Raw genomic sequence first — 21,040 nt, forward strand, 5'->3', positions numbered from 1 at the left:
GGCTCCACTAAAAGTGAAACCATTTTATTCTGCCATTGCTTTACTGCAAGTTCAGAATTTTTATCTGTTTCTGGTAAGAAAATGCAATTAGTATTTCTGTAGGTCTAGTGGGAAGTTGTACAAACACACATACATCCAGTGTAAATATATAAGCATACAAAGTTCATGCTATTTTATGTAACTTACATTGGCTATTAAACTGAGAATAAGATTTTCATACTATTCTCTATTTAGACAAATCAAATTGTGTAAACTTAGAAACTCATATCACCTGTTGTAAAGTTTCTAAAAGTACTAGCAAATCACAATATTCTTAATCAAAAGGGATTTATGGGGAGGACAAATAAGATACATTGTCATTCCAGAACAATAAATATATTTTTTATAATTTTTTTGTTAACCTTTTGGGAAAGAAGGGTTTCTACCACAAAGATTAATATCAAGATCAATGCTATGTTTATAATTTCTGCCATTTCAAAACAAGCTGAAGGATTTGTCTTGACCATTTTTAATAAATTGACAAAAATATATGCAAAACCCTTATTTCCATTGCATGAAAAAATTGCTTCACTTGAATTAATGAATGTTACCATTCTGATTTCATTTATGGTATTCTTTCAACCTAGAAATAAAATAACCAGACTTCAAATTCACACCTTCATGAATCTAGAGAAATTAATGAGATTTAGCAATAAGGGAATTTCTTTTTCTAGTAGAGGAACAGAGTAATAAACATGTTTGAATAGCTTTAAAGAATGTACTATAAAATGTAATGGATGATTTCCAGAATGAAATGGCAGTATTTCAACATACCCATAACTGACACATCATATTCTATAAGCAGAGTTGCTTCTTGCCCACACTGTTTGAGAATACCCATGGCCTCATTGTGTGAAGTTCCAACAAGCCGAATTCCATCAACGCTGAGCAACCTGTCTCCAGGCTTGATAGTACCCTCTCTGAAAAAGAACAGTTGTTATTCATTTAATATAATGTTTCTTAGCAAACTCTTAGAAATATCTAGATTTTCTAGTGTGCTTTCTTAACATCCAATACAACTGGCTGTTCTCTTAAAATTTACTATGGATATGCATACAAAATATTTCATTTCAAAAATTTGAGCATAACATTTCCCAGTTTAATCATGAGATAGATTATCTGGAAGACAGAGGCAATGTTTCAAGCTCAAAAGAGAATCGATTTGAGTGCCTTGAGCAAAAAGCACTTAGTGACCATTGCCAGTCCCAACTGTGGTCACTAAACAAGGACTACCAGTATTGTAGAAAGCTTTTTTGTACTACACTGGCAATCTTGGAAAATTTAGATCTGCCCTTTGAATCTTATTATGTTTGCCAGTTATAAAAATAGTCTTTAGAAATTATAGTTGCCCATACTTTCCATTTAAAAATGTGCAAGTTTGAAAATCATTCTTTTATTCCCTTACAAAAGGTTTTTTTTTGTTATTCAACATGACAGATATTGGAATAATCTTTCTTTTCTGGGTTCATATAAAAATGCATTCAGTTCTATAGAAGAAATTACTGTTATCTTTCCATCCATAAGATATTAAGCCATTCCTAAGGTATGTTTTTTTAAAAAAGGACTTTTTTCAGATAGAAAAAAATACCCTAGAATAAAAATAAAATTTTTGGGAAACAATTTTACAAAAAATAGAAGTTTAAACTTGTACAGTATTTTGTTCTCTGTGTCCTACTTTAAACATTGGTTAAACATTCATAATATTAAGCCCTATTCAATCAAAGAAGCCATGTTTCTTTAAAATTCACATCAAGCAGTCTTATGCAATGCTTGTTATAACACAAATAATGAAACATGTAATTTATTAAGATAGATTGTATGATTATACATGAGGGTGTCTCATGTGCTTTGTACTTCGGGGTCTTAATTTGCATCTTTAATTTAGCCTTTGACCTTTTGTATTTATATCTCTTCCTATTTGTGAATGTCAATATGTATAAGTGCACTCCAGAAAATGAAATATACCTGTCAGCAGGACCTCCAGGTCTAACACATGTTATTACAACAGGACGGGATTTATTTCTGACATCATGTGCTCCACCTAGGAAAGTCAATGAAACAGACACATTCTCTTACACATGTATCAAAATCTACATCCAGATTAGTATCTCAAATATCTTGAGAATGTTTGAACATAAGTTTTGTTTTCCACTCCTATTTTTAATATTACTTAAATATTCATGGGGTGGGTCATAAACATAATGAACAGAATCCAGTTATATTTGTTGGGACTAATTCCATGAAAACCATACAATGATATTTGATTACAACTAAGTTTTCATACAATTATTTCAGGCATTATTTTAGCAATGGGAGGAGTATGTATAATGGAAGAAACCATACAATATGGGAGTAAATCAGGTCAAAATTTTTGGGAAACAAATTATTATGGGAACTTACCTCTAATTACAAATCCAAAAGTGTTCCCTTCTTTATGTAAAGTAACTTCCACAGTTCTAAAAATAACACCTGAACCTTGTACAGCTGAAAAATAAGATAAGCCCTCTAATTATACTGCTTGCAACAAAACTAAACTTTACAATTTAATCATAATTAATGTATCATTTATTTGAGCTGAGTTTTGTGCCCAAGGTGGGACTAGAACTCATGGTTTCCCATTTTCTAACCAGTACACCAAAAATAGCAAAATGGATGAGCTCAAAATCTTCTTTGCGAAATAGATGTTAACATCACTAAAAGGAGCATCGAACGCTAAATTGCTTTTATTCTCAAGTAACATAAAAGCATTACACCAAAATTGATCCCGACAGGAGAACTGCAAATATAGATTTAATGGAGGCTCGGGAAGAAAAATAGGCAGTAACAGAGAATAGAAAAATCTCCCTCCTGGGTTTCATTGCATCATGAATATACTGTAGGATGTTATCCTCTTGGATAGAGAACAGAAATTATTGAAAATAATGGCAACTCATGTATCTTGCACCAGAAAAGGGTGATGTTGCAGATTGCTATGAATGAGATAAATGAGGTTAAAAGGCATAAATTGTTGCTTTATGATATACAGTTCCTGCAACATCATCTGAGCATACAATCGCAAAAATATTATGTGGCTTTTCAGTTACAGTGTATATATGACAATTGTGCTAACTTTTAAATGTTTAATTTTGCCTTTGATGATTATCAAAATGAAACATTCTTAGGAGATTTCAAATCACCTCTTTTTGGGTTTTAACAATAACTAGATTTGCCCTTTATTCAATAGCAGAAATCAAACTAGGACAATGGATAGGCCTGCAGCTGGGAAAGAGTGCAAGCTTGTAACACTGATAATCAACTGGAGATAAGACACTGAGCTCAGTTACTCTCAAGGTCAAATTCTGCCAAATACAACTCCCCTAGAAAGAGAAGAGTCAGCAGGATTATTGGAGAAAACGAAAATTAGAAGTTGGTGCAAAATTTTCCCCCGATCTTCTGAACTTTAAAATTTTCATCAGACTGAGCAAAAATAACTAAATATACCTTGGAGACATTTTTTAATAGTATAATGATAATAGCTATTACAGAACTGCTTAGAACTTTAGTATCAACAAAATATTAAGAAAAAGACATGAGCTTTGATTTATTAAGCAATACAGCAGAACTCAATATAGGTTCAAGATTCCAGTAACTTAAAAATATGATAGAATGATAGTTTAACACCAGATAGTGGGAAGAATGGCAATGGATGAATATGAGACAAGAAGTTGGACAGCAGTTTTTCTCTGATCAAGAGAAAAAAAAGTTCCTATAGATTTGACAACACAATGAATGTAGTTTGTAAATTGCCTCTACATGGTAAGCAATCTAAAGTCATTTGATAATCCAATATCTTATTAACATTTACTTATAGTACCATTAATTCTATCTGTTGATGTCTTAGTCTAAAAGAAATCCAACGGCTCCCTAGGACACACTATCTACCATAAAAAAACACACACAAACCGCTATCTGAACGCACTCTCACACCACCACCCAGCACAGATCAACACCGTAGCCAAGATACTCATCTCCAGAACAAAACACCTAGCTGACGAACAACACCTAAAAACCGAACTACACACTCTCACTAATGTACTAACAGCCAACGGATTCCAAAGAAACATGATTACCAACTTAATCCGAAGAGAGACACCATCCTAAGAAACCCCAAAGACATAATTGTGTTAGAAAACCAAGGAGTATACGAAATCCCATGCACCACCTGCCCCACCACATACATCGGACAGACCAACAGAAGAATAAGTGCACGCATTGAAGGAACTCACTCAGAAAGGGAGAACAAACTTCATCCCTGTTCCAACACTTTAAAGCCACGGGACATGAAATTGATTTAAAAAAAACAGACCCAAACTCATGATAACATCACATGACATCACCACCATACAACCATTCAAAAAGCAAATCCGAACTCACAACGATAACGACACACAACCACAAAACAGAAACCTAACTACAGCTGCAACATCAGCCACTTTAAACCCCTCCAAACCATACAATAAGCAAACTGACACCCACTATAAAAACATGGCACCACCACAAACACAGAGCCGAACAAAAGCAGCACAACTCACCAGTTCAGGTCTAAGGCTGGCAGCTGAGACCAGCCCATCCACTCAAAACACATCCCCACCCAATCAGAACACAGCCCCCATTCAAAACACACTCCCACCCAACCAGAACACAGCTAACCCCCCACACAATCAGAGCACACCTCCACCCACAGACCACACCCCCTCTGGCAGTTTAAAAAAGAAGAAAAAACAGCCACTACCACACACTTCTCCCAGAAGAACGAAGCTGAAGCCACCAGCCTGAGGATGACGGATGAGATTTCGTTGAAATGTTGCCCTGATACCTCCAATTCTACGTGGGGAAAAACCCGAATGACCAAAGATCTACATACAAACACCCGTGAAAACCTCAGAAAACATTTTATATATATATATATATATATATATATATATATATATATATATATATATATATATGTATGTATGTATGTATGTATGTATGTATGTATGTATGTATGTATATGTATATGTATATGTATATGTATATGTATATGTATATGTATATATAATTTAACATTCAGACTTACAGCAGTCTTTGTCATCATCCAGGAAGAAAAAAACACAAAATAGGAACACTGGAACATCATGAGGTAAATTAAACAGTATACAGAACCCACAGAGGGGAAAAAAAGAGGGGGGGAAAGGGGGAAAAACTCCCCCTTTATATTTACAGCAACCAATCTTAGCATAGATTGCATCATGCATAAGTCAGCACTCTCTAACTGTGTGTTCTGGCCTATTGTACACTTTACTGTTCCAGCTACTAAATTCAATATCCTAACATAGGTATCACTCATTTTGATACAGAAAAAAATACTATTCTTAAGAATAATGTCTGATTAGATAAAATCATCATAGTACTAGAGAGCTCTGCCGCCTTCATCAATAGCAATCCTCTTCCCAGAGTCTCTTCTGGCAACATACAGACCACCCATTGTACTTATAAGTATTTCACAAATGGTAACCTAGATAAATGAGTTTAACAAACAAGCATTGCTAATGTGGAAATTAAAGAACAAAACAGTGAGGCTGTGAAACAGGAGAAGAGAATGAGTTGGGAAAAAAGCTATTACCATATTTGTATCATACCATCAGTTTAATATATCCATTAATTTTACTCTTGTAAAAACATTTTACACAGATTATTTTATAAATTATTACTTACAAGTAGGTGGCAGCTCATACTCCACTTCTAATACAACCCGCTCACCAACATTCTTGAGCAAACTAATGATCTCATCATGGCGAAACTTTGTCAGGTTGATTCCATTTACAGATTTGATGTAATCCCCCACATCCAGTTGGTCACTTCTGCAACACACATCTCTTCTTCAGTGAAGCTGTATTTTATTTGTCTTGTAACATTTAAATGTTTGTAGCTCAGGGTTGAAATGAGAGGTTCTTAGTGCTCTCTGAGTTTGTTTGTTACCTAGCAGGGTAAAATGAAACATTACCCAAACATCTGCAGGAAAACAAACTCAGAGAGAACCAAGGACCCCTTGTTTACAAGTAACAATATATTATTTTAGTGCTAATTTTCAAAATAGTGATATGACATTCTATATATAGCAATATAATATTCTTTTATTTGTGTAGTATTATTACCATATACCAAAGCCTTACAAAGCAAAAATGGGTCTTTATTTTAGGAAGCAAGTCAATTTGTTTCTCCATTGGCTATTTGATTGACAAAGTCTCTGCATGTCCAAATTTCTATAATTTGACACTTTAAATGACACAGATCTCTCAAAAATGTACTAGATAGGAGAATAATGTTTCAGAGTATCATGTGGAAATCATTCACTTAAGATCATTTTGAGAGAGCACTGATTAAACCTGAATCCTGCTTTATGTGAGACATGTTTTCTACTAACATTAGATTTAGTGAAATATAGTTTAAAATACAACTGAATTGTTCACAAGTAGAAAAAGTTGCCAATTTAAGAATTAGTCATGGAACAATCTATTTAAATTTTTGAATTATTTGTCACCACTTGACTGCAGAATGTATTCTGCATATCACCAAACATATTGCATCTTACAATATTTCTCAACTTTCTCAGCTATCACAGTTCTGTTTCTTCTCTAATGGCCTAATTTAGGTAAAGGCATCTATTATTTATTGTTGAGGAATTTGAAGCTATTTTGTCTCTGTGTGTGTGTTCTTTGTCTTGAACAGTCTTTACCTAGCAGCAATTCCTCCTTGTCGAAGGTTAGACACTCTTGGTTTTCCATCTTTGTCTGTTCCACCAGATACTGTAAGCCCCAAAGTAGTGCCCTCTTTCTTTATCAGTTCAACTATTGTTGAGCCTTTGAATTCCTCTGTTGAAAAAAATATTACTATTAAAAAAAGTTTACATTGTACACTGTAATTTCAGAAAAACTGTAACTTCCATAAAGAGAAAAGGTAGCTTGAAAAAGATTTCTGTATTAAGTTTTTTCAAATACAAATGATGAAATGGATTCTATTCCCCCAGAGTTTATTTCACAACATATTTGCTAGCCTTTAAGATATCACTTTGTTGTAAGAATTTTTTATTCCTTAAAAGATCTCTTATCTGTGTTTTAATGTCATAACGATGACTTAGTGCTAAGAAATAAATCAGTAAATAGACTCCATTGTTTGCAGCTTGCAGAGGAAAAAAAGTAGGTTATTTTTAAATTTTATATACAACATAATACTACATGTGGTTAAGCCTGTTGAAATTAATGGACAAAATGCATTTAATTTAACCTAAATAAACATTATTTTAAACATACATTATTCTGAACAAATGACAGTTTGTAAATAAAATTAAAAAATATGTTGACAAAATGCTTAAATTGCTAATCTGGTAATCTTACTTTGAGAAAAACATCTAATGAACAACCCAAGGATAGGCTTTCCTATTTCAGACACATACACACCCCAAAATCACATGCCTTAGCATAATCCTGTTCTAAGTAATAAAATCCATTAAGGTTTTCTATCTTAATCTTAATTATAATGAAATAATCCAATTCAATAGGAGTTATTACTACTATAAATAGAACTGCAAAGTTGGAGAGCTGGTATCTATTGAAATACCTTTTGTGTATAGATGTCTAGCACAATGTCTCAGATTGTCTTTCTAAGAAATATTTTATTTCATCATTTATATTTGTTTTTATTTATTTTTAAAATATGTATTACATATAAAAGCTTAAAGCATATGACTAATTATAAAAACTGATTCAATAAGAATGTTAGCATTCTTATTCTGGGCATTTCTGATTTTCGGGGGCTAGCGGCCATTTTAAATATAGTGATAAATTGAAAAGGGTACTCCAGAAATGCAGAAATTTTGATTACAAGATTTCATATGGGACACTTGAAATTCCCATCAATGATTATCAAGTTTTATTTTTTGCAGCCAAAATATGAGCAATTTTATTATTAAAAATCATACTTTACAGATTTATATGAAAATACATAGGATGGTCCTTGCCTAGATCTGAGTTCCATTGATTGCAATGAGAATCTCTTACCATTAAGACTGTTGATTACACACATGACAGGAGGAAAACATGCTAAAACTGCATAACCACCGTCCAAAGGAAGGATTCAGATTCCAGGACTTGCTTTCTCTTATAGTCTTTTCTGTAGTTTTCCATTTCTAGCTATGATGATGCCAAAATTATGAAACATGTGTTACGACATTGCATCCATTGCCCTTTCATACTTCCTCTAGCAAATTTTGTGAAATCAAACAAAAGAACAACATAAAACATCCCAGATATTGAGCTTAAATGTCTTGATATTTCCTCATAAACCAGATTCATTGTAGTCACATTTTTCAATTACACTGCTTTTTAAAAAAGTTTATTAGAGCTATTTCAAGAAGCATTAGGAGGCCTGGGTTAAACCTGCATTCTTTTTCACAATTATGTAAGAGTAAGTTCTACTGGAATAAGTGAAACTTACATGAATAAACATGGGCAGCATTGAGCAATGCAGAAAGATTAATCATTTGATCCATAGCTTACTATGACATTTACTTATTTTTATATGCCAAAGTAGTTCTGGCATGTAATCTTCTGGCAATGAAAGGAAGACACTCAATGATTAAAAAAAGGTTAATCTGGCAGAAGTTATTCGATTCAAAGACTTCATGTAAAATTACCATAAGACTAAGAGACATATCTTTTCCTAACTTGTTCCTCACATGCACACTCAGACAAAAAATAAAAATAGAATTTTGTATGCTGAAAGCATTGTTTATTTTAAAATCCAGATTCACCATCCCTTTTGAAAGAACAGATATGATGTAAGGAGATCCTTTGCTCCAGAAGTGGGAATATGCCAATAAATGTATTAATGAACTAAAACTACCAGTAGCTCCAAGAAGCACAGCCAGTGGCAAGAAATGCTGGGATATGTTGTTTAACAACATCTACATCTACAGTTTCTCTGTCCTAGTCTTAGCTGTTTTTAAACTGAGTAGAGAAAATATTTACATTAAATTTTATACAAATTTGTACTTCAAATGAAAAACAGGTTAGTTTTAAGATACTCTCCTTTTCTGTGCATACTAAAAATATAAACATAAATGGAATGGTTCTTTTGCAGTGGAAACAAACATTTGAGTGCAGAAAAGGAGTAAGGAATAATAAGACAAAGAGATTAAATGAATGAGATATGAAAAAGGATATTTAACAAAATAGTTTATACTGAAACCATTCACTATGCTTCCCCAGACCTTCTATTATTTCTACACGTTTCATATAACATTATATGTTCTTTAATGTCTCATTTCTCTCCTTTTTGAGAATCAACTTCAGGTATGACTTTCTCAATGGCTTGCTGAAGAGCAAGCCTCTGATCTGCACACCCCATATCTAGCATAAAACCACTTCCCAAATTTTGCTTATTCTCACAGCTTGTAAGCTTTCAATTGGAATGCTGCCAAACACCTGCTCAGGCACACTTAGCAAACTAATCCCCTTCTAGCTTTTACATTCCCTCTTGCTATCTTTCTATTTGTATAGGAAAACAGTCATGGCAATCTTCTAGCCATCAGGCACAGATGTTCTATTCATGCACACATCAAACAAGTTGCACAGGCACTCACATCCAAATCACACCCATATTTTAACATTTCTTCAGTGATACTGCAAGTTCACATTTTGTGGACTTTTAACGTTTAAAACATTCTTTCAGTTCCACTCTTCTGCACAGCACTATCATTCTCATACAAATGTCTTTTAGTATTTCCATACTTCAGTTTTACCCTAAATAATTTAATAATTTTTATTCTGAATTTCATACATTTTGTAGTCTGCTCCTTGTTTAGCTTTTTCAACCTTGCACCCAAGATATCTATTAGTATTGGTAATATATTATGGTTTGTCACACAATCAGCCAGATGTTTAGACTGGATTTGGCATTTTCATTCACCTACTGAATCTTTCCCAAGATAGGCTGATGTTGTTTGTTATTATTATTGACATTCTGTATAATTGAACTGTTTTACCATGTTATGGTCAACAATTAAACTTGATCATTATTTCATTTACCTATACTCTTAACATTGTCATAGAACTCAGTTACTTCTGAACAGGATTTTATTAGAGCTCAAGACATGACATTACTTTACTTTATATAAATAAATAAATAAATAAATAAATAAATAAATAAATAAATAAATAATAAACCTTTATTGTTAAAGTACATGTGTACATTGAGATTAGCTGAGCCTCCCCCTGTGCTCTCTCCCCCCAACACACAGTGACAACAAACCCTCCATCCTACCACACCATGTGAACCAACTACACCACACACCAGCCTCCCAAGTCAATTCTGCATAAGTTCACAGAGATTATATCCCATTTAAAAGCCTAACAGCCCATGGATAAAAGCTATTTTTCAGCCTGTTGGTATGGCTGGCTATACTCCTATATCTCCTACCGGATGGTAGGAGAGTAAAGAGATACCGTCCAGGGTGTGAGTCATCCCTGGGAATCTTTCTCACTCTTCCAAGGCAACGAGCCCTGGCAATGTCATCCAGTGGTGTCAGGGGACAGACCACAATGTCTTGTGCTGTGCTCACTACCCTCTGTAATACTTTCCTGTCCGCGGCTGTCAGACCAGCATACCAAACCACAATACCATATGAGAGGATGCTCTCTATAGTAGACCGGTAAAAGAGGGTCATTAGCCGTTGTTCTACCCTGTTCTTCCGCAAGACCCTAAGAAAGTGAAGCCTCTGTTGGGTCTTTTTAGCCACCTGGGTTGTGTTAACTTTCCAGGTCAGATCTTCACAGAGATAGACTCCCAGAAATTTAAAGGAGGAATCTCTCTCCACACAGTCCTCCCCGATGTTAAGGGGGGCAGGTTCCTCCTTTTTTCTCCGGAAGTCTAACACCATCTCTTTCGTCTTGCCAATGTTTAGGTGCAAGTTGTTGTTACTATACCATATGGATAGTTTTTGTACCTCCGCCCTATATGCTGTCTCATCCCCACCTGTAATAAGACCCACAACAGTTGTATCATCTGTGAACTTCATTATTGCAGTGGATGGGTCAGATGATACACAATCATAAGTGTATTAAGAGTACAGGTAAGGGCTAAGCACGCAGCCCTGTGGCGTGCCGGTGCAAAGCATGACTGGTCTGCTATCAGAATAGAGATTTTGCTCAAGAGAATATGTTTGTATCATACTTAATTTGTAAACATGAGTTTTTATACTTCATTTAATCGTTTAATCAATTTCAAGGAAAAGCAAGGCCTTAGCACCTATAATGAATTCAAAATATAACCTCTGTAGAAAACCATCACATATGGAATCTAGCTAATTCAGTTTTTAAATAGCCCTTCAGTTTCTAATAGCCCTTTCCTCATAATTTAATCCCACAAACTGATTATAAACAACAGCATAACACAGCTGCCAATCTCATTCACTAGAACATCTATAAAAATTATCATGTGCCAGTAATGAAAAATTGGTGGGAACATATAGTTGAAAAAGTATTAGAAAATAAGCAGATTATAATATTGTAGGATTTCCAAATGTGAACTGATAAAGTCTTGGTACATAACACAAGTGTGAATAATTAATATGACAATACCAGGGCATAGTAGAATAGAAGATAAAGAATTGGAGAAGATCACAAAGTATCAAGATTGGAAAAATTAAAAGATTATGGCATAAAATGGCCAGGGTGGTCCCAGTGGTTATCAGCACATTGGGTGTCATATCAAAAAGCCTTGAACAACTCTTAAAAATATCTTTGTATTAACCAATTTTCATCTGTCAATTACAAAGGCCTTATTGCTTGGGCAGCACCTAATGCATTACAACAGACATGTCAAACTCGCGCAACATATCGGGACAGTTTTGGCATTGCCAGCAATGGGGTGGGCACAGCTTCCATGTGATGCATCTGGCCCATGGGCCGGCAGTTTGACACCCCTGCATTACAACATCCTAGGTTCTTGGAAAAAACTTGATGTGAATGACAGCTAACACCAGCTAAAGAACTGGCAGCTATGATTTCATGTGGTAATAATGAATAGTAATAATGGTAGCAAGTTAGCAAAAACAAAACCACCCCAAAATGTCATGACAGAAAGCAGATGAATAGTATCTAGCTATTGAAACAAACTGTGGTTCATCATGGAATTAATTTCTCTTCTAGTTCTGTCAATTACTGTTTGAGGCAACCACTGACAGCTGGTTTCATGGAACCATGACAACATCTTGGTTGAAGCAATAACTTTCTGTCTACATCAGATGCATCTATTTTCAAGCTCATTCATCTGCCTTGGCTATGTTCCTGGCTATGCATGCACAGTCCTATAATCAGGGTAGATGGGACCAAAGTAGAACCAAAATATTTAAAAGCTTATTTGGGAGTTAAAACTTCTTTTCTTCTGGATTCTTTTTTATATAGCATATGTAGCAATCTGTCATTTATACTACAAAACATTATAAAAGGAAGTTAGTAACAAACCAATATTGGTTAGCTCAACTGGCTAACTGGAGAAAGTTTAATGGAATTGATTAGAATTACCGTAAATAAGATATGTCTAAGTAAGGTTTTATCAGTTTTCCTCCCATTGGCACATAAAACAATATTTTTCTGAAGCATATTTATGTAAGAAAAGCATTATACATTTTCACTGATATATCTGAAGTTTAATTGTTTAGGAACAAAAAGGAATAATAGCTCTGAAATAAAGTTTATTTTGCCATATTTATTTGAAGAGCTTTGAAGCAGCTCAACATTGGTTTCAATTGCCAACAGTGGCATTATTATTTATACAGTTAAGGAAAAACAATGAAAAATATAAAGCTAAAAAGAAAAATTGAACAAAATTAAGAAAAATCTTAAATTAAGATTTTTGCTGTCCAAATGGGATATGGGAGATTACACTGAGTGTTACTCTTCCTCACCTTACTAAGATTTAATTTCTTTAAAATTCAGTGATTTAAAACAGAGGTTCCCAGCCGCCGGGCCGTGGACTGGCACCGGGCCGCGGCATGCCAGAAACGGGTCTGCGCAAATAAGCAAAGCCCCATCCGCAGGATGCAGGCAGCACACAAAACCACGCACCCTCCGGTCCGCAGAAAAACCTCTCTCCATGGAACCGGTCCCTGGTGCCCAAAAGGTTGGGGGCCTCTGAAGAATATAAGAAATGATGTCATACTGTTGTTCAATCTAACTCAGTACTTTTTAAGAAAACTGTCAAAAATTCTTGCCAGTTTTAGATATGAATCTTTCCTATTGCTTCCAGGGATCACCAAGGGCCAAGTAGAATATTTTCCTTCCAAAGAATTGGCTCCACCATTAAGCTGTACCCGCTTCCTTGAATAAACATCATGTTTTGAACTAGAATCTAGCTTCAAGATTAAAATGAAATTTGAGATTGGAATATTTCAAAGTAAAATATTAGTTTATATTAAAAAGGCTGTATCTAAGGATTGTTGGAGAACCTTGTAATACATTAGAGTTTTAAGTCTGGAAAGATTTGCTGCCTAAAAACATTTGCTAATTCAATGACCTCATGCCTTCTAATCTGAACTCTACATTTATAATCCAGATTCTTTATTTGGTCCCCTAGATACCCTCTACCTATAATTATGTAATTATAGAAAAAATAAAGATATATGCATTCTTTCTAGCCTTACTACACAAATAAGAATGAATCACTGAACAAAATATGTAATATCTAAACTGCTTTCTCCTAAATTTCATAATGTTAACACTGCTGTTGTTATTGCATAGGAACCTCGAAGAGCTATGAACGATAGACAATATTTGTTTCATATTTTGTATTATTTTCAAGCAACACAATCTGCGGAGAAAACAAGAAGCTTTGTGTTACTGCACTGTTATTTTTCAGGAATTTTTCTAAAATCAGTTTGAAGAATGATACACCTATTAGATGCTTTAGTTAAGTCCACTGTTTATTAATATCTCCTTTGGATCTCTTTCAGAGTAGGTTTTACAACCAAGTAAGTTGCAACATCTAAAATATAACATTACCTTTAAAGATGAACTCTTGTTTGCACCCATAATGTGTCTTCTTAATTAGAAAACTGGGAATAGATTACAGCTGACTGTGCAACAAAAAAGAAAACTTTTAAGACATAATGATTGTGCACAGCATTAACTGAAAATACAATTAAAGCTTTAATTGCTTTTTGGGAAACAGGATTTTGAATAGTCAATCCAGGAAAAATGTTTTTAAAAAGTAAATTTAGCAAAACGTGCTTTTTTTAAAAAAAGATCGCTCCACTTCCCTTCATAGATTATAAGATCTAATCTTTAAATTAAAGACAGTCTTTATTGCCTTTATTTTGAGAAGGAATGTGATCTGCAACTGGAAGATACAATGTATCAAACATGTAATAATTATAATTTAGTAGAAAAAAATTTCCTATAGTAGCTCTAACAGCCAATTAACTATAACTAAAAATGTTTCTCTTGATGTCTTCAAATATTTGCCAATCAAACTGTGAGAGATTGCAGGAAGATTGAGAAAGGAATGACAGGGAAAATAGGTACATGTCATCAAGAGACAGAAGGAGAGTTTTCTGACAGCTTTTCTCACAAATGGCATCTCAGCCCAGATGGCAAGAAACCTAGGAAGAAGCATTTCAAATCATCTAAAGATCTCTCTATGAATAAGGACTGGAAATGCTTACACTTTCCAAGATTTTCTGCGTACCTTAGCACAGCTTTAAGACATCTTGGCTTCCGGTTCCAGATTTCAGCATGGCCAGATGCGTGAGGGAATTCTCCCCACGTCGTCTGGATTTCTTCATCAGGGGACCCCTGTAAAGGGGTCAAAAGTCACCCTGGAGAGGTGACGAGTGGGGGAGAGGTCCCGATGAAGAAAAGATCGGCCACTCCCATGGCCCATTGTTTCAGCCGTTTCCTGCCGAAGCCAAAATTACAACAAAGCACTTTAAAGTACTTGAAAACTGGGTGAGAATTGCCTTCTTCCTTTCCTAATTGTCTACTTTTTCCTGCTAAAAGCTCCTTGAATTTGCTTCCCCCAGCAAGGAGAGAGGGAAGGGAGCCTTTTTTCCCCCCACCCTCCTTAAGGGCGGCCTTTGATCACACCAGGAGAAAAAAGAAAACCTTGAACAGAATAATACTATTTAATTTAACTTACTTCCTTTCTATTTTTGGTGACCCAAAACTCCTATCCTTACAGAAACTGGCTATTCTGTCTATTTGATTAAAAAAATGAGAAAAGAGAGAAAAGAACTACTTAAAAGTACTCATAACTGATAAATTTACTCTGTCTGAAAAAGACATTATCAGCTAAAGATAAAAACCTGAAACAGCTGGAGGTGAACTCAAGGCTTGTGGAGGTGAATATTTACTGACTTTTGTTTAAAAATTAGCCTTCACTAAGAACTATTTACCACTACTTCAAAATGGAGACTGATCAGCCAGAAACCTCGCTTGACTATAAGCTCATATTAGAAACAATCCACAAAGTTTCTGAGATGTTTATCTCCAGGCTGGAAAATTTAGGTGCCAACTCCAGTCTAGAAGCTGTAACCCAGACTTCAACTAAAGAATTTACAACTCAGAATATAACAAAAGTGGAGTAAATTACTACTGAGACAGAGGAACACAAAGTACAAGATATTGAAAAAACTAATACAAAAAATTTGACTCTATCCAAAGAATCGACAACTCTAAAAGTACAAGGAACTATCACTATGGCAAATAACCTTAAGGACCAACAACAAACTATGGGAAAACTTAATACGCAACTTTTGACTCCATCAAAAGAGCCTATAACTTTAGAAGTATACTATGTGCAAGACAGTGATGCCAACACAGAGGACGTGGAAGATCAACAAAGACAGTTTCCTGAAAGCCTGGATAGCCAAGCACTACTTACAAAACTGGATAAGACTCTCTACTTAAAGCAGATGAACCAAGACGGAAGAGGAATCCAGACCGAACTGAAGATAAAGTTTTTAGAGCAAATACAGAGACTAGAACTGACAGGGCAACAACATAATGATTACAAATGGTTTGGTTTTTGTGGATCACTGATGGCTAGATGGCCTCCTTCGATTCAAATAATATGTATTGGAGTGAAGGGAGACCTATCTGGCAATGTAAAGGCCTTGGTCTGGAAACCTGATTGGCAAAAAAAGAAAGCCAGAGTTAGATTTAAAAAGTGAGTTCTTAGAGAACCATTAAAGGCTATCCTTTTAGTAATCAATGATCTATCAGGATCTAAAATAGAAAATGTTTATGAGATGTTTTTTAATTTTTATTGCTGTGAGCCGCCCTGAGTCCTCAGGGAGAAGGGCGGCATATATATTTAATAAAATGAAAATGAAATGAAATGAAATGAGATAGAACTAGAATGTGTTTATGGATGCATTAGGCTTATTTTTGACATTATAATTTATTTATTTATTTAATTTTATTAGATTTATATACCGCCCTTTCCCGAAGGACTCAGGGCGGTTTAGAGGGTATTTAAAACAAGAAATACAAAAGTTAAAAACAATTTAAAAAATTACATCAATCCCTGAAAAAAAGTAAAAACCCCAATTAAAATTAAAATTAAAATTCTCAGCCTGGGCCAGAGAGCTCGAAGAGCCAGGTCTTCAGGTCCCGGCGGAATGAACGGAGGTCGGGGGCAGTCCTGAGCTCCACAGGCAGCTGGTTCCAGAGGGCAGGTGCACCCACTGAGAAGGCTCTCCCCCTGGGTGTTATCCGCTGGCAATCTTTTACCGGCGGCACCCTGAGCAGACCCTCCTTGTGGGAGCGCACTGGACGAAGGGAACTTGATGCTGGCAGCAGGTGTTCCCTCAGATATCCCGGACCCAAGCCATTTAGGGCTTTATAGGTCATCACCAGCACCTTGAATCTCACCCGGAGGGCAACCGGGAGCCAATGCAGCTCGCGGAGTAGAGGTGTTACATGGGAGTATTGGGAAACCCCCATCACAACTCGTGCAGCCACACTGTGCACCAGCTGAAGCCTCCGAGTGGTCCTCAAGGGCAGCCCCATGTAGAGAGCGTTGCAGTAGTCTAAACGGGAGGTCACGAGCGCATGAGTGACTGTGCGTAGGGCATCTTGGTCCAGGTAGGGTCGCAACTGGCGCACCAGGCGAACCTGGGCAAAAGCCCCCCTGGTCACGGCTCCTATATGGTCTTCAAAATTGAGCCGGGAGTCAAGGAGGACACCCAAGTTGCGAACCCTATCAACAGGGGGTAACACCTCACCCCCCATCGTTAAAGGTGGAATGGTCTGGTTAACCCGAGATGCCGATATGCACAGCCACTCAGTCTTGGCAGGATTGAGATGAAGCCTGTTTCTCCCCATCCAGACCTGGACCGCCTCCAGGCAACGGGACATCACGGTGAGGGCATCGCTGGGTTGGTTCGGGGTGGAAAGAAAAAATTGGGTATCATCAGCGTACTGATGATACCCCACCCCGAAACCACGAATGATCTCACCCAGCGGCTTCATGTAGATGTTGAACAGGAGGGGCGAGAGAACCAACCCCTGAGGAACCCCACAAACGAGAGGCCTCGGGGTGGACCTCTGCCCTCCTGTCAACACCGACTGCAAGCGGCCCAGGAGATAGGAGGAGAACCACCGTAAAATGGTGCCTCCCACTCCCAACCCCCTGAGACGCCGCAGTAGGATACCATGGTCGATGGTATCAAAAGCCGCTGAGAGATCTAATAGGACTAGGACACTGACATAATGGAAATTTGGTTTATGGATCCCACGTTTGATGTTAAAAGACATTTGATTATTCTATTTAAGAATTAAGAATTAGCTAAAATTTAAAACAATCTGGTTGTGTATACATAGTTGTAGATTGATAAACATAGGCTGTGGTCCTGTCAGTAACGTGTGATATATTAGGATGTGAAACAGAAAATGTTTATTAGGTAGAACATAGCTACTCAGCCACTGTGTACATGTTAGATGCTATAGTTTTTGGTGTAATGAAATAAGGGAAATTTGGGTTGTGAATATTATTTGGGGTGTTTAAGGCTAAATTTGAATAATATAATTAAAAACAAAATTAGGTAAACTTTAATAACAGGACATAGATATATCTTAATGAAATTGAACTGATAATTTTTTTAACTGACCATGCTATTTCTAGATTTTTTTTAGTTTAAACTGGTTGTATGAAGGGAAATTGAGAAGGATGTTTTGATAATTTAACCTGAATTATGTACTGAAAACTCTGTTACTGAATCTCTGATTACCCAGTTACCATGATGCTTTCTAAATATGTAGATTTTAACTGGAAAACCAATAAAACGTTTTTAAAAATATCTTAATGAAATCTGTGGGGTTGTTTCCTTGATCTTGCCTGAACAAATACACACCATCAGAAAAAAAAAGAATATCAAGATTCCATGCAGCAGCATAAAAGAAAATCCACATATCTTGATCATTAAGGCTATAAACTTGTTATCTTGCTGCTAAATATATATTATTACTTGGATACATGTGTATATGCCTACTTCTTCAGTGTATTTATAGTAATAGCTGGCCATGAATTTATAATAATAATAATAAGTTGGAAGGGACCTTGGAGGTAATCTAGTCCAACCCCCTACTCAGGCAGGAAACCCTATACCATTTCAGACAAATGGCTGGCCAGTCTCTTCTTAAAAACTTCCAGTGTTGGAGCATTCACCACTTCTGGAAGCAGGTTGTTCCACTGGTTAGTTGTTCTAACTGTCAGGAAGTTTCTCCTTAGTTCTAGGTTGCTTATGTTTGACTTCCTTTGATAATTATTATAATTAGGAATAATTATTTTTATCTAATATTCATACGAATTAACAGCAGATGATGATACATGTATATGAAATCATTACACAAAAGCTGCAACTTATGTACTTGTATAAGCTTGTGTAATGATGTCACTAGCAACATATAATTTTGATGACAGAATGACTTGTGATCAACTCCACTGCCATTATCATTAAAAAAATCTTCTCATGTTGTTATTTATTTATCTTGACAACTATCAGACTATACTAAAATTTCACATCCATATTCAGTGGGGAAATACAATTCCGATTCTACAAATTTTCTATTGGGCCTTTGATTTTTCCTGCCTAAATGTAAAACTTTGCTTTTCTCCACATTGAAACTCATTTTGTTGGATAGGGCCCATTGTTTAAGTTTGTCAAGATCTTTTTGGATCCTGAGTTTGTCTTCTGGGGTATTGGCTACTCCTGCCAGTTTGGTGTCATCTGCAAATTTGATGAGTTCCCCTTCAATTCCCTCATCTAAGTCATTGATGAAGATATTGAAGAATACTGGGCTTAAGACGGAACCTTGTGGTACCCCACTGCTTACTTCTCTCCATGTGGATGTAGTGCCATTGAAGACTACTCATTGAGTATGGTTTGCCAGCCATCTACAGATCTATCTGGTGGCGATGTTGTCTATTCCACCTTTTTCTAGCTTACCAAGGAGTAGGTTGTGATCTATTTTATCAAATGCCTTACTGAATTCTAAGTATGCTATGTCCACAGTATTTCACTGGTCTATTAGTTTAGTCACTTTGTCGAAGAATGAAATAAGATTAGTTTGGCATGATCTGTTTTTAACAAAACCATGCTGACTACTAGTTATAACTTTGTTTGCTTCTAGTTGTTCACAGATCTGTTTTTTGATCATCTTTTCTATGATCTTCCCAGGTATTGATGTTAAACTGATTGATCTGTAGTTTCATGGTTCCATTTTTTCCCCTTTCTTGAAGGTGGGAATCACATCAGCCTTTTTCCAGTCCTCAGGTACTTCCCCAGTGCTAAAGGATTTTGGAAAGATGTGGTAGATTGGTTCTGAGATAACATCTGCCAGGTCCTTCAGAACTCTAGGATGTAATCTGTCAGGTCCCAGTGATTTATATTCGTCAAGGTTGGATGGGTATTCTCTTACCATTTTCTTTCTTATTTTAATTTTTATTTCTAATTTGTCTTTTGCAGTGGTTTCTTTGGTATGTGGGGCTATAGTTTCTTTTTGTGTGAAGACTGATGCAAAGTATGAGTTAAGCAGCTCTGCTTTCTCCCTGTTGCCTGTTATTTCCTTGCCATCTTCTTTCATTACTAGACGTACAGTTTCCTTGACTTTTTTTCTTGTTGTTATTATGTTGGAAAAAACTTTTTTTACAGTATTATCCTTGATTTCTGTTGCAAGTCTTTGTTGGTTCTGAGCCTTTGCTTTCCTCGCTTATCTTTGCATGTTCTGGCTGTCTGCTGATAATCAGCCTTAGTTATGTGCCCCTCTTTCCATTTTTTGTATTTGTCCTTTTTGTCTTTCATTTTGTCAGAGAGATCTTTGTGCAGCCATGCTGGTTTCAACATCAGGTTACAACATCAGATATTTCTTCTCTTTTTCCCTTAACATTCACTGCCTCGTATTCAAGCTAGTACAGTTCTAGTTATATCAACTCAATAAAAACATTATTATTACATTTATCAATAAATTTTTAGCTTATACATATCTTAATTACATTCAATCTTCATAAACAATCCATATGCTGTTAAAAAATTTTACCCAATTTTTAGTTTCTCATCAATATTCCAATTTAACCTTTGATATTTATAATTTTCAGGCTTTGGGTAACCAAGATTTCCCTTGTATCAATTCATAACAAAATATTATATCCAAAATACACATTTTATCTATTTAAATGTAATCTTGTTCTATTTCCTAAAAGTTATCTATTTCCCACCATATTAAACCATTTACTTAATAATACAATATCTCCTAAATCAAAACCATTATGTATATTACCTGGGTTAATCAATAAATCAAAGATATTCATAATAATTAATTTTCTTTTCCCTTTTAGGTCTAATTTTTAAATGTTAAAGAGATAAAATCCTTATTTTCAACTAATTTCCAAGTATTTTAAATCTAATGACCAAAATTCCCCTTAT

At 35.5% G+C, this 21,040-nt stretch overlaps 1 protein-coding gene across 11 annotated transcripts in view; it reads right to left on the bottom strand.

Moving 5' to 3' along the window:
• The window catches only part of GRIP1 (glutamate receptor interacting protein 1), a 351,911-nt gene that overhangs the window by 73,441 nt on the left and 257,430 nt on the right, over positions 1-21,040 (bottom strand). For 9 of the 11 annotated variants that reach the window (XM_081331027.1, XM_081331022.1, XM_081331026.1 and 6 more), the window contains exons 3-7: positions 6,797-6,932; positions 5,776-5,921; positions 2,440-2,523; positions 2,005-2,080; positions 814-959 (exon numbers count right to left, since the gene is read on the bottom strand). In XM_081331027.1, coding sequence (XP_081187153.1) covers positions 814-959; positions 2,005-2,080; positions 2,440-2,523; positions 5,776-5,921; positions 6,797-6,932 — 588 coding nt within the window. The remainder of the gene's footprint in view (positions 1-813; positions 960-2,004; positions 2,081-2,439; positions 2,524-5,775; positions 5,922-6,796; positions 6,933-21,040) is intronic. The other 2 variants (XM_081331019.1, XM_081331028.1) reach the window with 1 other exon arrangement.

This window comes from Vipera berus, assembly GCF_964194415.1.
Source record: "Vipera berus genome assembly, chromosome: 6".
NCBI lineage: Eukaryota > Metazoa > Chordata > Lepidosauria > Squamata > Viperidae > Vipera > Vipera berus.